Raw genomic sequence first — 13,710 nt, 5'->3', positions numbered from 1 at the left:
TGAGGCGGGGTCCTAAGCTAGTAAATTTGAAGTTCGGAGCATTTGCTGCATCTGCCGTGGTACACTCGTATGTGCCCACTGTAAGTTAAGATAAGAATACAAATAATCGTTCTTGCATGAGGTCCAATGACAGCAAGGAAGTTATGAGTAAGAATGCTTGAGAGAGGAGAATGGCCAAATATATGAGAATTAAACTACAGACCTAGGTGTCCAAAAGTATAGTCTTCCATCTGAACCCACGCTAGAGCTCCATAATGTTACTGCCTGCAAAATACTTTAAATCCATGTTCTCCTTTATAAATGCACAGGTTATGTTAAAGAAAATGAATACTATGCCTATTTGGAAATTAATATACAGTATCCTCTATGTATATTCCACCGGTGTCTCTGACAGCAAGTAGCCGGACTTCGGTGCATTTTTTTTGATATAGCAGACTGTATTTAACTGGTGTTTCTGAGTAGCTTTGACTGGGTGTGTCTCTGAGGACATAAGGAAGCATAGTGTTGTTGTGTGATCGGTTCTCAAGAAAGCTGCAAGCAGCATACCACGGGCCAAGCATTCGGCCGTTCCGAACTGGTCTGTTTTGCACATGCACTGCACTAGTAGAATATAATGAAGGGATGGTATGTTCCACACATCTTTTTTTGGAGATCCTTTGCATTTCAAGTCTATTATTGAATTGTGAAATGGCATTACACTTATTTTCTGCATTGACAATTATAATTAATTCTAATGAATTTGATCTCAATTTACAAGTCAAAGAAACATACTAGCTTTGATAAAAGTAATTTGGTATTTTATGTCGTAGCCCTGTTTATTTTCCCTTTGAAGAATGCATTGAGGTCATGGAGTGATTTCTCAACTTACTTTAGAGATCAGAACAAACGTGATGCGGGTTAGGGTCTATCTGAATGGGTCAACAAGGGTTGGACACAGGTTGGAGACTAGTATTGCTACCAGGAATGGAAGTTACTGTATTAAGTAATAATTACAGTAATAAGAAATTGTTTGCACTCCTCCACACTGATGCCGGGTAATTCGCTTAAAAAAACATACATAAGAGTATGTCCCCACTTCTATAAGCTTCCTACATGGCCTGATAAAGTAGCCTGAGTTTTGCTGTTGACCAGGGTTTCTTGATGTTGTTGCTGTCAAAGAATTAAAAGATATAAGACTTTCTGCATTTTTCCTGGTGAATTTTGGAAGCAGAAACAGCTTTTACTTCAACTGTTTTGAAGTGTATTTCTTTTTTATAATAGTTTGGTCATCCAGAGACACAGAACAAATAAAAAAACGTGTGTTTTCATACACACGACTTTCTTACAGTAAACAGATTATAATATGTGATTGCATTCTCTTCAAAAAGGTGTAATCTCCTGCCACTAAAGATTGATTGGGTCCAGTCAAATGGCTGAGAGGATTACTCAATATATAATTGTATGGTATTTCGAGCATTTAGAATGTAGAAAGTCCACTTAAGAAATAGATAGTCTTGATATTAAGGATTTGTAAATCGAGAACAAAACCCTGTACAATGGTTCAACCAGACTGACAATTAAAAGGCAGAAAGAGGCAAATATCCCTCTGAGCAACAGTTGAATAAGAATAGTAAAAAAACACCAGTCATTGGTAAAAGAAACTTCAGGATTAAAATCAAAATGTGTGCAGATTTAAATAGAAACAGGTTCCTGTTTCAGTGAACAATAATGAGGCCTATAATGATTGGGAGTAACAGGCAACCTGTTGTTTTAGCAAGGCTATTCTTCAAAATTCCCTATAAAAATAGAAGGTTAGTCTAGAGTTAGCACCACTGGAATTGGATTAGGAAGGAAAAATGGACAAACTAAATATTTAGAGATCAATTGCACATTTGTGGTTCAATAATGATTGAAGATCATTTGCGCTTTTTTGTACTGAAAAACAAATTCAAAATCCAGGTTCCAACAGCAGTTTGGCATCAACTAAATGGAAGTTTGAATTTAATTCTTCAACTTTTGAGGCTAAAACTATTTCAAATGTAAATAATACATTTTGTGTCTGAATTATAGTTTATTGTTTTTATCGCTGTTAAAATAACTATTATTAAAAGAGATAAAAACATTAACATAACAGCTGATTCTAAACTTCTGCAAAATAGTGTAAATGGCTTATTTGTACTGAGGATGTAACATTTGGTCATTTACCTGCTTAAGACAATCCTGGAAGATATGCGTCTCTACCTTGTTTGGAATGCTCAGTAGAGTGACGGGCCTGTTTAATTAAGGTGTATGATCATCCCCAGGTCTAAGTCCACCCACTGCATTATTTTGAAAAATGCAAAGAATTTGGCAAGGGGCTGAGAGATGGAACTTCTGACTTCCGTATGCCGAAAGCATTGATACAGCGTTGACAAACATGACAGCGGGAGCTGATGTCAGCTAGCAACAGTAGCTTGGAAAATAGCTATACAGCAGGGGGCACTGAATTTGATGTATTTACTGTTTATCAGTTACTACATGCAAACTGGAACCCAAAAGCACGAAAAAGTGACAGAGATACATGGATAGTCCATTTTACTCAGTATTCAGGCAGGGTCAAAACCGGGGGAATCAGTCACTCATGCAAACAAATTCAAAAAGGCAGAAAATCTAAAGTCAAAACGGGCAGACAGGGTCGGAACAAGCAGATCAGATACAGAAACTAAAATAACGATGGAGAGCTTGGCAGTAACACACAAGACAATATGGCAGGGATGAAGTGCAAGTGGATGGATATAAATAGTGAGGGACTAATGAGAGAATGGGCAGCAGGTGAGATGGGCGGGGAAGAACGGGAGAGGGGAATGAGTGATTTCATGGTGTGAGTGGCAGGACCTGAAATGAGAGAGGGGTTGGTGAAAACAGGCAAGCCGGATCTAAACAATTTAACAGTTGTGGAATTTGTGACAGAACCCCCCCAGGCTCCTGACTTCCACCAGGCTCATTCGGTGGGACACTGGGTTGGTCTAGATGAGCCTGGTAGAAGTCAGTAATCAGGGAGGGATTCGGTATGCTTAGAGTGAGGACCCATGAGCGTTCTTTGGGACCATAACCCTCCCAGTCCACTAGGTATTGCACTCCCCTACCACGCTGCCGAGATTTGAAGAGTTGACGGACAGTGTAGGCAGGTGCCCCTTCAATGAGCTGGGGGGGGGGGGGGTGAAGGTAGTCTGTGGGAGGTTCAAAGCGGATTCTCCTTGACAGGTTTAATCCTGGAGACATGAAAGGTGGACTGAATTCTCATGGATGGTGACGGATGAAGAGGAATGGCAGCAGGATTGGTGACCCGAGAAATAGGGAATGGGCCGATGATACAAGGAGCCTACTTTTGGGATTCCACTCTGAGGGGAAGGTCCCGCGTAGACAGCCAGAGACGTTGTCCCGGGGCATAATGGGGTGAGGGGACACGGTGTCGGTTGGTAGCGGTCGAAATAGGGCAAGAACGGGCCTGCCTCCAAATGTATGGACACCGCTGGACAAATGCCTGGACTGAGGGGACACTGGCCTCCTGTTCCTTCTCAGGGAAGAGTGGTGGCTGCTAACCCTGGGCACACTGGAAAGTTGAAAGACCAGGAAGGGTGTTGTGGGCATACTCGACCCGCAAGAGTTGATTCGACCATTAGGAGAGACAGTGCAAAGCTGTCAACAGCTCCCGGTTCCCAATGCCATAATTCCTGTTTGCGGGAGACAGCTTCTGGGAGAAGAAGGCACAAGGGCGAACCTATTGATCCTTAGCCGACCACTGAGAAAGAACCGCCCCCACATCCGTGTCCGAGGCGCCCACCTTCACAATAATAATCTGGAAATATGAGAATGGGAGCAGATGTGAAACGTGACTTTAACTCACCAAAGGCCCCTTCCGCCGCAGAGGACCACCGGAGGGGCACATGCTGGTGAGGGCGGTGAGGGGAGCATCTACCGAAATTTGAAGTCTAGAATGCATTGAAGTTCCTTGCATATGGAAGGAGGAGGCCAGTCAGCAACTGCTTTGGTCTTGGCAGGGTCCATCTGGATATTGCCAGAATTGATGACAAAGCCCAGGAAGGATACCTCTGAGGTGTGGAACTCGCACTTTTCAGCCTTTAATAGGAGGTGATTCTCAAAAAGTCTTTGGAGGACTTGTCGTACCACATGCTCTTGTTTAAACTTTGAAATGAGAACGTCATCCAGATAGACAAAAAGACAGACATTGAGCAGATCCTGGAGAACACCCATGGAAGACTGCAGAGGCATTGGGGAGACCAAATGGCATAACTAAATACTCATAATGTCCACTAGGAGTATTAATACCTTGTAGCAGCTCAAATGCAGAGGAAATTAGAGGAAGAGGGTACACGTTTTTGACAGTGATGTTATTGAGTCCTCTGTGGTCAATGCAAGGGTGCAGGGATTTGTCCTTCTTACTGACCAAGAAAAACCCTGCTCCAGCAGGAGATGAAGATGGTCCAATGATACCATCAGCCAAGGAGTCATCAATATACTTCTCCATAGTTAAGTACTCCTTGGGAACACCGGAGAAATCTGGAAACTCAGAGGTGACAGGCAGACTGAAGCAGATGATGGGGCAGATCTTAGACAGACAGCATGACAATGAACACTCCACTGCAATACAGTTCCTGAAGCCCAGTCAATGTGTGGATTATGTCTCCTAAGCCAAGGATAGCCCAATATGACAGGTTGTTGTGGTGCACGGATGAGATGGAAGGTGAGTATTTCATTGTGATTACCTGACATAGTCATTGGAAGAGTGGATTGATGTGTGACCTTGCAGAGGAGACAGCCATCTAAAGCTGTAGCATGAATGGGCTTCTCTAGAAACCCCTGACTGATCCCCAGCTGAGAGGCAAGAGTCATGTCCAAAAGGTTTGCATCCGCACCAGAGTCAATGAGGACTGAGACAGTGTGATTATTCCCAGAGCAAAAGAGCTGAGAACAAATCAAAGGCCAAGAGGCCCCACCAGCACCCTCTGGATGACTGGTAAGCCATCTCTTTTAAAAGACAAGAGGTTACAAAATGATCATTCTCACCGCAGTACAGGCATCAGTTTTCCTGCAGGTGGCGCTTTCGTTCTACTCTGGGACCCAATACAGAAACTAGAATAATTCAAGTGGACGGATATAATTAGTGGGGGACTAATGATGGGTGTGGAAGAGCAGGGGAGGGGAATGATTTCATTGTGTCAGTGGCAGGACCTGAAATGACAGGAGAGTTAGTGAAAACAGGCAGGCCGGATCAAAACAATCTAAAAAGTAGTGGAATTTGTGACAATCTGACTACAAATGAGACAAAAATCACAACCCACGGTCCCTCCTTCTCACGCCCAGAAGCTCCTCACTTTGCTGTGGCACAATAGTGTTATAATACTGTGATACTTAACCAAGTCAAACCAAGACAGAAACATGTATGTGGCTAAGAATAAACATTAGTATATTAAGTCACATCTTAATTTTATCGTGAAATGGCAAGTTTTACGTAATCATACTTACTTTCCAGCATTATACACTTCAGCTGTGTCGAACAAATTGATCCCATTCTCATATGCCAAAGTCATCAGCTCCTCTGCCACCTTCAACAGCAAAATTAAGATAATAAAGATGAGCAAATAGTAAAACTACTGTATTTTCTTTCCCTCTGACCTCTGAGAAGACCTTTCTGCTGTCAAGTTGAAAGGTTACTTAAATGGAAAGCAGATGTATCAAGACTGTTTCATAAAGTAAGCTATACTTATGAGTCACAATAATGGTATGGCTATAGGAATGATGAAAGCCCTTCTTTTAAATTTAATATAGATCATCTTTTTAGGAAATTGTCAGCTGGTCATCATTATCCATGTGCAGAACGTAACACTGGTATAACTGTATTTATAAATCCATCCTTGGACATCTGCCCACTTATTTATCCACGTCAAATAAACATTGCTGCCATAGCCTATGCTCCCAAGGCCTTCATCACTCTCTTGATCCCTTCAATCCACACAGAATTTAGTAAAATTGCCTTCTACTCTGCCCCCTCAACTGAAACTTTTGCACTTAACAGTGTTATGACTTGTTGTATGTTCTATCTTGTCTTTCTATGAATGTCCAGTCTGTCTGTAACTTTTTGTCCTATTGCTTTTCTGTCTTAACCAGGTCCCTCTTGAGAATGCGACCCCTGTGAGAGTGAGTTTGTTACCTTATTGATATATTTGATATCTATTTAACCTGTAATGGGGAAACATTCATGGATTAAGATCATTCACATTTTCAGAAGCTACTGCACCTGTTGCATCATGATCTTTATGCAAATCACAATATTTATTTTGATGGAACTTTTTGCTGAACTTTGTGCAAAAGACTTTCATAATACCCTTGCAAGATTGTAAACCAAAGCTTGACAGAACCATATGACATTAGGCCAGTGAAACAATCTAAAAGTATAACAATGGCATTGTTACAAAATGTACTTCACACATCAAGATAACAAACACTGACAGCACAGAGTCATTACACAGGACAGTGCAAACCAAGCTGCATTTGAACTGTATTTAGTTCATGCTGGAGAGGCTGACTGAATCCTTTCCAAACCTTCCTGCAACAACACATAATTAAAGATGCAAGCAGCGATGTACGGGCCCTCGCACCTTCCCGCGTCTGGGGTACTGGCGGGACGCCGGCAGAAGCGGCCATAAATATCTGCGACCATCAGACAGCACGCCCACAAGTTAGACGTATTTTTAATGCTTGGACTGTGTGACGCTGGAAATGATGTCGTGCAAATATTCCACCAGTTCCTGTATCCACTATGTGGCACTAGAGAACACGCGCAAACATGCATTATGTTGCTCTATATCAAGTATAGACCACATCATGTAAATGTCATGTAAATCGGATTCAGTTTGTCTATTAACGCTGTCTTCACACATCAAGATAAGCTGTGGCATGGCGGCCATTTTACGTGACTCCCCATGAAACAGCAAGCTGATGCATCTCCACTGGACTTGTTCAAATCTGTCCCAAACTTGCCATGCTTGATAACAGTCATGGCCTGAGGATGTCTACAAGCCAGTTTTCCATCTAAGTCAAAGCGCCACCTAATGGCGAAAGGAAATCTGCGTTATTTGACAAACAATATCCGATTCACATGGCATTTACATGATGTTGTCTACACTTGATATAGAGCAACATATTGCATGTTGACGCGTGTTGTTCAGCGCCACACAGTGGTTACAGGAAGTGGTGGACTATTGCAAAGCATAATTTCCAGGGTCAAATACTCCATGCAGGAAAAAAACGTCTAACTCGTGGTCGCATTGTCCGAAGGTTGCAGACATGCTTGCAGCTTTAATTAGGGGCCGAGCACCGACAACGTCAGGCCGCGAGGTCCCTATTGAAACTGTAGGAATTATTATTATTTTTCTCTCGAATGAAACGCCTTTTTGGGGGCTTTATCATATCCCCATATTTGGCGAGAATATCAGGACTGCTGAAAAATTTGATATTTTATGGGTCCCATACTCGAACATGAAAAAATTGCTCGCTAGCCCCCCCTAGAATTTAGCCCCCTCATCCAGTATGTCCAATTAACTTGAAATTTTACACAGGCATGCCATCAAATGAGGTCTACAAAAAAGCCTCTTGGACCCCTAAGCTCCGTCTACCAAAAGGTCTGCCATTTTGAATTTTGTGAAAAACCCATTTTTGCAACCTCCTCCTACACGCTGAGTCCGATTGCTACTAAATTTGCTGTGGATCAGTCTTGGATCTATATAATAACATTTTATTAAAAGATGTTTGATATCTCAATACGTTTAGAAGATATGGATCAATGAACTTCATAAGGCGTGGCATTGTTTTTCAATACTCATAACTTCAAAACCATCTAACCTATAATCGCAAAATTTGTCTCATATGTACACATCGTATATTGCTACGTACCCTACAATTTTCATTCCATTCAACGACTTGGGAGCGATACAGTAGTTAAGCCATTTTTGACTTTTTTGTCAATTTTCATCGTTTTCAGACGTTGTACTTTAACGAACTCCTTCCACAGAATTCATGCGATCGACTTCAAATTTGCTTAGGATGATTAAAAGATATTAATTGCTTCGATAGCGCCCCCTACAAATATTCAAAAACGCAGCCCCAGCGCCATGTTTGACCTACATGTATGAAATTTGGTAGGCAGATGTATCACACGACTTAAAATGAAGTGTCTTGGGACCATGCTCTAAAATAAATGGGAAGTCGGCCATTTTGATTTTTGTGTGAATTTTCCCATGATTTCTAGTCGCTATACTTTAACGAACTCCTCCTAGGGGACTTTGTCAGATCCACTTCAAATTTGGTCAGTATAATCGAAATACCTTTGCTATTAAAAGTTACTCAAAGCTTTACGTTTGATGTAATGGCGTAGCCGTGGCGTGGCGGCCATTTTACTTGATTCGCAGTTAAACAACAAGCTGATGTAACTCTACAAAACGCAGCCCCAGCGCTATGTTTGACCTACATGTATGAATTTGGTAGGAACATGTATCACATGAAGACTTAAAAAAAAGTGTTTTGGGACAATGCTCTAAAATTAACAGGAAGTTGGCCATTTTCATTGTTGTGTGAATTTTCTCTTGATTTTTAGTCGCTATACTTTAACGAACTCCTCCTAGGGACTTTGTCATATCCTTTTCAAATTTGGTCAGTATAATCTAAAGACCTTTGCAATTAAGTTACTCAAAGCTTTACGCTTGATGGAATGGCGTAGCCGTGACGTGGCGGCCATTGTAGGTGATTCGCCATTAAACAACAAGCTGATGTAACTCCACTGGACTTGCTCAAATCTGTCCCAAACTTGCCATACTTGATAACAGTCATGGCCTGAGGATGTCTACAAGCCAATTTTCACTCAAAGTCATGGCGCCACCAATTGGCAACAGGAAGACAGCGTTATGTGACAAACGGCATCCGATTTACATGACATTTACATGATGTGGTCTGCACTTGATGTAGAGCAACATAATGCATGTTTGCGCGTGTTATCTAGCGCCACATAGTGGATACATGAACTGGTGGAATATTTGCAATGCATAATTTGCAGCGTCACACAGTCCATGCGGTAAAAATACATTAAACTCCAGGATGCGTTGTCCGATGGTCGAAGACGTCTGCCGGCCACGTCTGCCGGCGCCCCGCCAGTACCCACGAGACGCGGTAAGGTACGAGGGCCCGTACATTGCTGATTACAGCTTTAATTCGGGCCCGAGCACCGACATAGTCGGAGCGGAGGACCTATTGTTTTTCGATTGTTTATTATTATTATTATTATTACGGCCCGAGCACCGACGTAGTCGGAGCGGAGGACCTATTGTTTTTCGATTGTTTATTATTATTATTATTATTATTATTATTATTATTATTACGGCCCGAGCACCGACGTAGTCGGAGCGGAGGACCTATTGTTTTTCGATTGTTTATTATTATTATTATTATTCTTAGTGTTTCGTCGCAAAAAGGAGGTGCTTGGGATACTGGGAAAATGTCGAAATTTGGCACGCAAGCCAGAATTTGCGAAAATTGCAGTCTGATTGGGTTGTCCAACTGCGATATTAAATATTGGCTCGATAGCGCCCCGTATTGAGTAGCCCCAACATTGGGTTTCACCTAGCTGTATGAAATTTGGTAGGTATGTGGAACGTGATGAGACGCACAAAAAATCCTCTTGGAATTTTTCATTAAACCAAACAGCAAGTCGGCCATTTAGACTTTTATGACGTTTTTTGACCATTTCAAGGCGTCATACTTTAACGAACTCCTCCCAGAGATTTACCCCGATTGACTTCTGATTCGGTCAGTATGCTCTTGAGACCTTGGCAGTGAAAAATTACTATCGAACTATGTGTCCATGGCGTGGCGTCAAAAAAACACCATCCGCCGCGAAACAGGAAGTTGTTGTAACTCAGCCGTACATTGTCGAATCTGCTCCAAATCTCTCATATGTCATAACATCCTGACCCGGAACACATCTATGTAATAATTTAGAATCATAGTAATAGCGCCACCTAGTGGCAACTGGAAGTTGTAAGTACTTTGACATCCTGCTCCTCACAGATTAATCAGATCCCTCTAAAAATGTTGTCAGAACAGCCTTAAGACCTTGATAATGCTTCATTGTAAAAATTGTAAGAAGTTGTTGAAGGGCGGCGACGTGGCGGCTCGGCGAATTTCGATCCTTCGCCATGAACGAATAAACTGATGTAACTCAACTCCACATCATCAGATCTTTACCAGATTGCACATGTTTGATTAGACTGCAGGCCTGAAGACATCTGCAGGCCAATTTTGAATCATAGTCATAGCGCCACCTACTGGTAACAGGAAGTTAAAGTCATTATACTTTGGCTTGTTTCTCTTAGTAGGTAAATCAAATCAACATCAAATTACTTCCACACAAATGTAAGAAGTTCATAATACCAGTTCATGAAGCTTTTGATGTTTCATCGAACGCCGTTGCCGTGGCGATGCGGTCATTTTGAGAGGCTAAAAATGCTCGGAACATAAGCAAACTTGGCAAGCAGATTACAAGCCCAAAATTTAGTTATGGAATATGATTTTATTGGTTCAGAGTGGCAAATCGACTCAATAGCGCCCCCTACAAAATTTCGACGAAGCAGCCCTCGCAGTATGTTTGACCTAGATGTATGAAATTTGGTAGGAACATGTATCACATATGGACTTAAATAAAAGTCTCTTGGGGCCATGCTCTAAAAAACACCATTCGCCACAGGAAGTTGTTGTAACTCGGCCATACATTGTCTAATCTGCTCCAAATCTCTCATATGTCATAACATCCTGACCCGGAACACATCTATAAGACAATTTAGAATCATAGTAATAGCGCCACCTAGTGGCAACTGGAAGTTGTAAGTACTTTGACATCCTGCTCCTCACAGATTAATCAGATCCCTCTAAAATGTGGTCAGAAAAGCCTTAAGACCCTGATAATGCTTCATTGTGAAGATTGTAAGAAGTTGTCAAAGGGCGGCGACGTGGCGGCTTGGCGAGTTTCGATCCTTCGCCATAAAGAAATAAACTGATGTAACTCGACTCCACATCATCAGATCTTTACCAGATTTCACATGTTTGATTAGACTCCAGTCCTGAAGACATTTGCAGGCCAATTTTGAATCATAGTCATAGTGCCACCTACTGGTAACAGTCAATTAAAGTCTTTATACTTTGGCTTGTTTCTCTTAGTAGGTAAATCAGATCAACATCAAGTTACTTCCACACAAATGTAAGAAGTTCATAATGCCAGTTCATGAAGCTTTTGATGTTTCGTCGAATGCTGTTGCCGTGCCGTGGCTTCGCCGTGAACAACGAAGGTCATTTTTAGAGACTAAAAATGCTTGAAAGATAAGCAAACTTGGCAAGCAGATTTAAAGGCCAAAATGTAGTTATATAATATGATTTTATTGGTTCAGAGTGGCAAATCGGCTCAATAGCGCCCCCTACAAAATTTCGACGAAGCAGCCCTCGCAGTATGTTTGACCTAGATGTATGAAATTTGGTAGGAACATGTATCATATATGGACTTAAATAAAAGTCTCTTGGGGCCATGCTCTAAACCCAACCGGAAGTTAGCCATTTTGAATTTGTTATGAATTTCTAGTGTCGTTTTTGTCATTTCCAGGCGCTGCACTTTAACGAACTCCTCCTAGAGAATTAATCTGATCACCTTAGAATTTGGTCAGAACAATCTAAAGACCTTAGCGATTAAAAGTTACTAAAAGCCTTAGGTTTCATCGAACGACGTGGATATGGTGTGATGGCCATTTTACATGGTTCGCCATCATCCTGATGGATGATGGCGAACCATGTAAAATGGTTGTAACTCGACTGTACTTTGTCAATACTGTCCCAAACTTGACATGCTTGTTGACTGTCATGGCTTTAGGACTTCTGCATGCCAATATTAACTCATAGTCATAGCGCCACCTACTGATAAGCACGGACATAAGCAGGATTCTATAATTGCAGCGGCCCAAACACTGAACTTATTGAAAGGGTTTGTGGGCATACCATGAGAAAAAGACTTCTCTGATCTAAATATGTGCAAACTAAGATGCTTGGAGAGCAAAAGTTAGATAGCAGTGGATTTTCAAACCATGTCAGTGGGCATTAGTATAAATGATCTGTCCAGAGCTTCTTCATGACAATCAGGTTAAACGTTATAATTAATGCTTCACACTACAATCTAAAGTTACAGAAGAACTTAAAATGAAAACAGTGTTAAATTAAAGTGTTCAAGTAACAGCAAATGGCACTACTGTTTTGTTAACTTTCATGTAAGTCCAAATACAATCAGCAGGATACTGCAGGGAGTTGAACCCCATCCCAGTAAACTGACAGTCTGTTATGTTACAAACACTGAAGCGCATTCACACACTTATTTTCTTAATGATCTTAACAGGCTTACATTTATGATTGTATCGGAGGTACACTCAAAACATTTTAGGCTTAAGACCTGGCAACATGATCTTGCTACGCTGCTGGTCGACGCAGGAAATATCTCACTCGTGCACGCAGAGTGTGATGGATACAGAAATTCATGGCCGCGTCACCCAGAGTCCTGCCAGTACCAGGAAATACCGTTTAACCCGTGCACGCAGTGTATGACGGTCACAGAAATGCATGGCCAGAGTCCTGCTAGTACCCTCGACGTGCGTGAAGTTGCGAGGGCCCGATCAATGCTGCTCGCAGCTTTAATTTTTACTATTACTCACATTACTATTTCTATTACCGATATCATCAACGCACATTACTGATTTTGCTTCTTCACTGGAGTCTTTGTGGTTTCTCGCCTCGCAGGTTTCCGTGGATCCTGGTTATACCTGGACCATGGTCTTGCCTCCTGCCGTGGTTCTGTCATATGCATTGAATGTATTGTAACTCTATTATGTTGTTCATTTTGTACACATAACATCTATTGCACTTCTGTCCATCCTGGAAGAGGGATCCCTCCTCTGTTGCTCTCCCTAAGGTTTCTTTCTCTTTCCTCCCGTGAAAGGTTTTTTTGGGGGGAGTTCTTCCTGTTCCGATCACTGAGGATGTTGCATGTTTACAGATTGTAAAGCTCTCTGAGGCAAATTTGTGATTTTGGGCTGTACAAAAAAAAATTTAATTTAATTTAATTGAAATGGTATCCTCCTTTCGTATGGGGTGACTTTTCTGGCAGATCACATAGACAACATAAACTACACACTGATCCATGGGTGTAGGTTTGCATGTGAACAGTAGGGTACCAATAGTATACCAATACACATTATTTTCAGAGTGACAGTCTGTTTCTCTATAAAAGGAAAATTAGCAAAAGTTCCACATGATCTCCGAGTCTGCCCCTCATGTGTCATTGGTTATATCCAAAGATGAGAAATGGCAAGATTTTGGTCAATGGGTAAGAACATGTCAAAAAGCGGAAAATTGGGAAGGTACAACGGATCCACACGTACAATATAGCCTGATGCTAAAGGTGTACAAAAAGAAGTTTGAACTGGTGCCTCAAACATGCCTACTCACAAACCACATTTGAAGGGATGACGGACGTCACATTGCCATCTGCTCTTCAACAGGTGCCAACATCACTCTGAGCAGGGGGGTGAAACATGATGTTGGTTTAGTAAAAGGCGGACAACCAATTGTGATCACACCTAAATAAGACTA

At 41.7% G+C, this 13,710-nt stretch overlaps 1 protein-coding gene across 1 annotated transcript in view; it reads right to left on the bottom strand.

The window, feature by feature from the left end:
* The window catches only part of LOC142938499 (voltage-gated potassium channel subunit beta-2-like), a 125,689-nt gene that overhangs the window by 72,322 nt on the left and 39,657 nt on the right, over positions 1 to 13,710 (bottom strand). The window contains exon 4 of the mRNA XM_076081714.1: positions 5,506 to 5,585. Coding sequence (XP_075937829.1) covers positions 5,506 to 5,585 — 80 coding nt within the window. The remainder of the gene's footprint in view (positions 1 to 5,505; positions 5,586 to 13,710) is intronic.

Source organism: Anarhichas minor, unplaced genomic scaffold (genome assembly GCF_050575085.1).
Source record: "Anarhichas minor isolate MPS153535 unplaced genomic scaffold, ASM5057508v1 ptg000086l, whole genome shotgun sequence".
NCBI classification, from domain to species: domain Eukaryota; kingdom Metazoa; phylum Chordata; class Actinopteri; order Perciformes; family Anarhichadidae; genus Anarhichas; species Anarhichas minor.
Note: the sequence above shows the minus strand (reverse complement) of the source record. Positions and strands in the feature narration are given on the sequence as shown.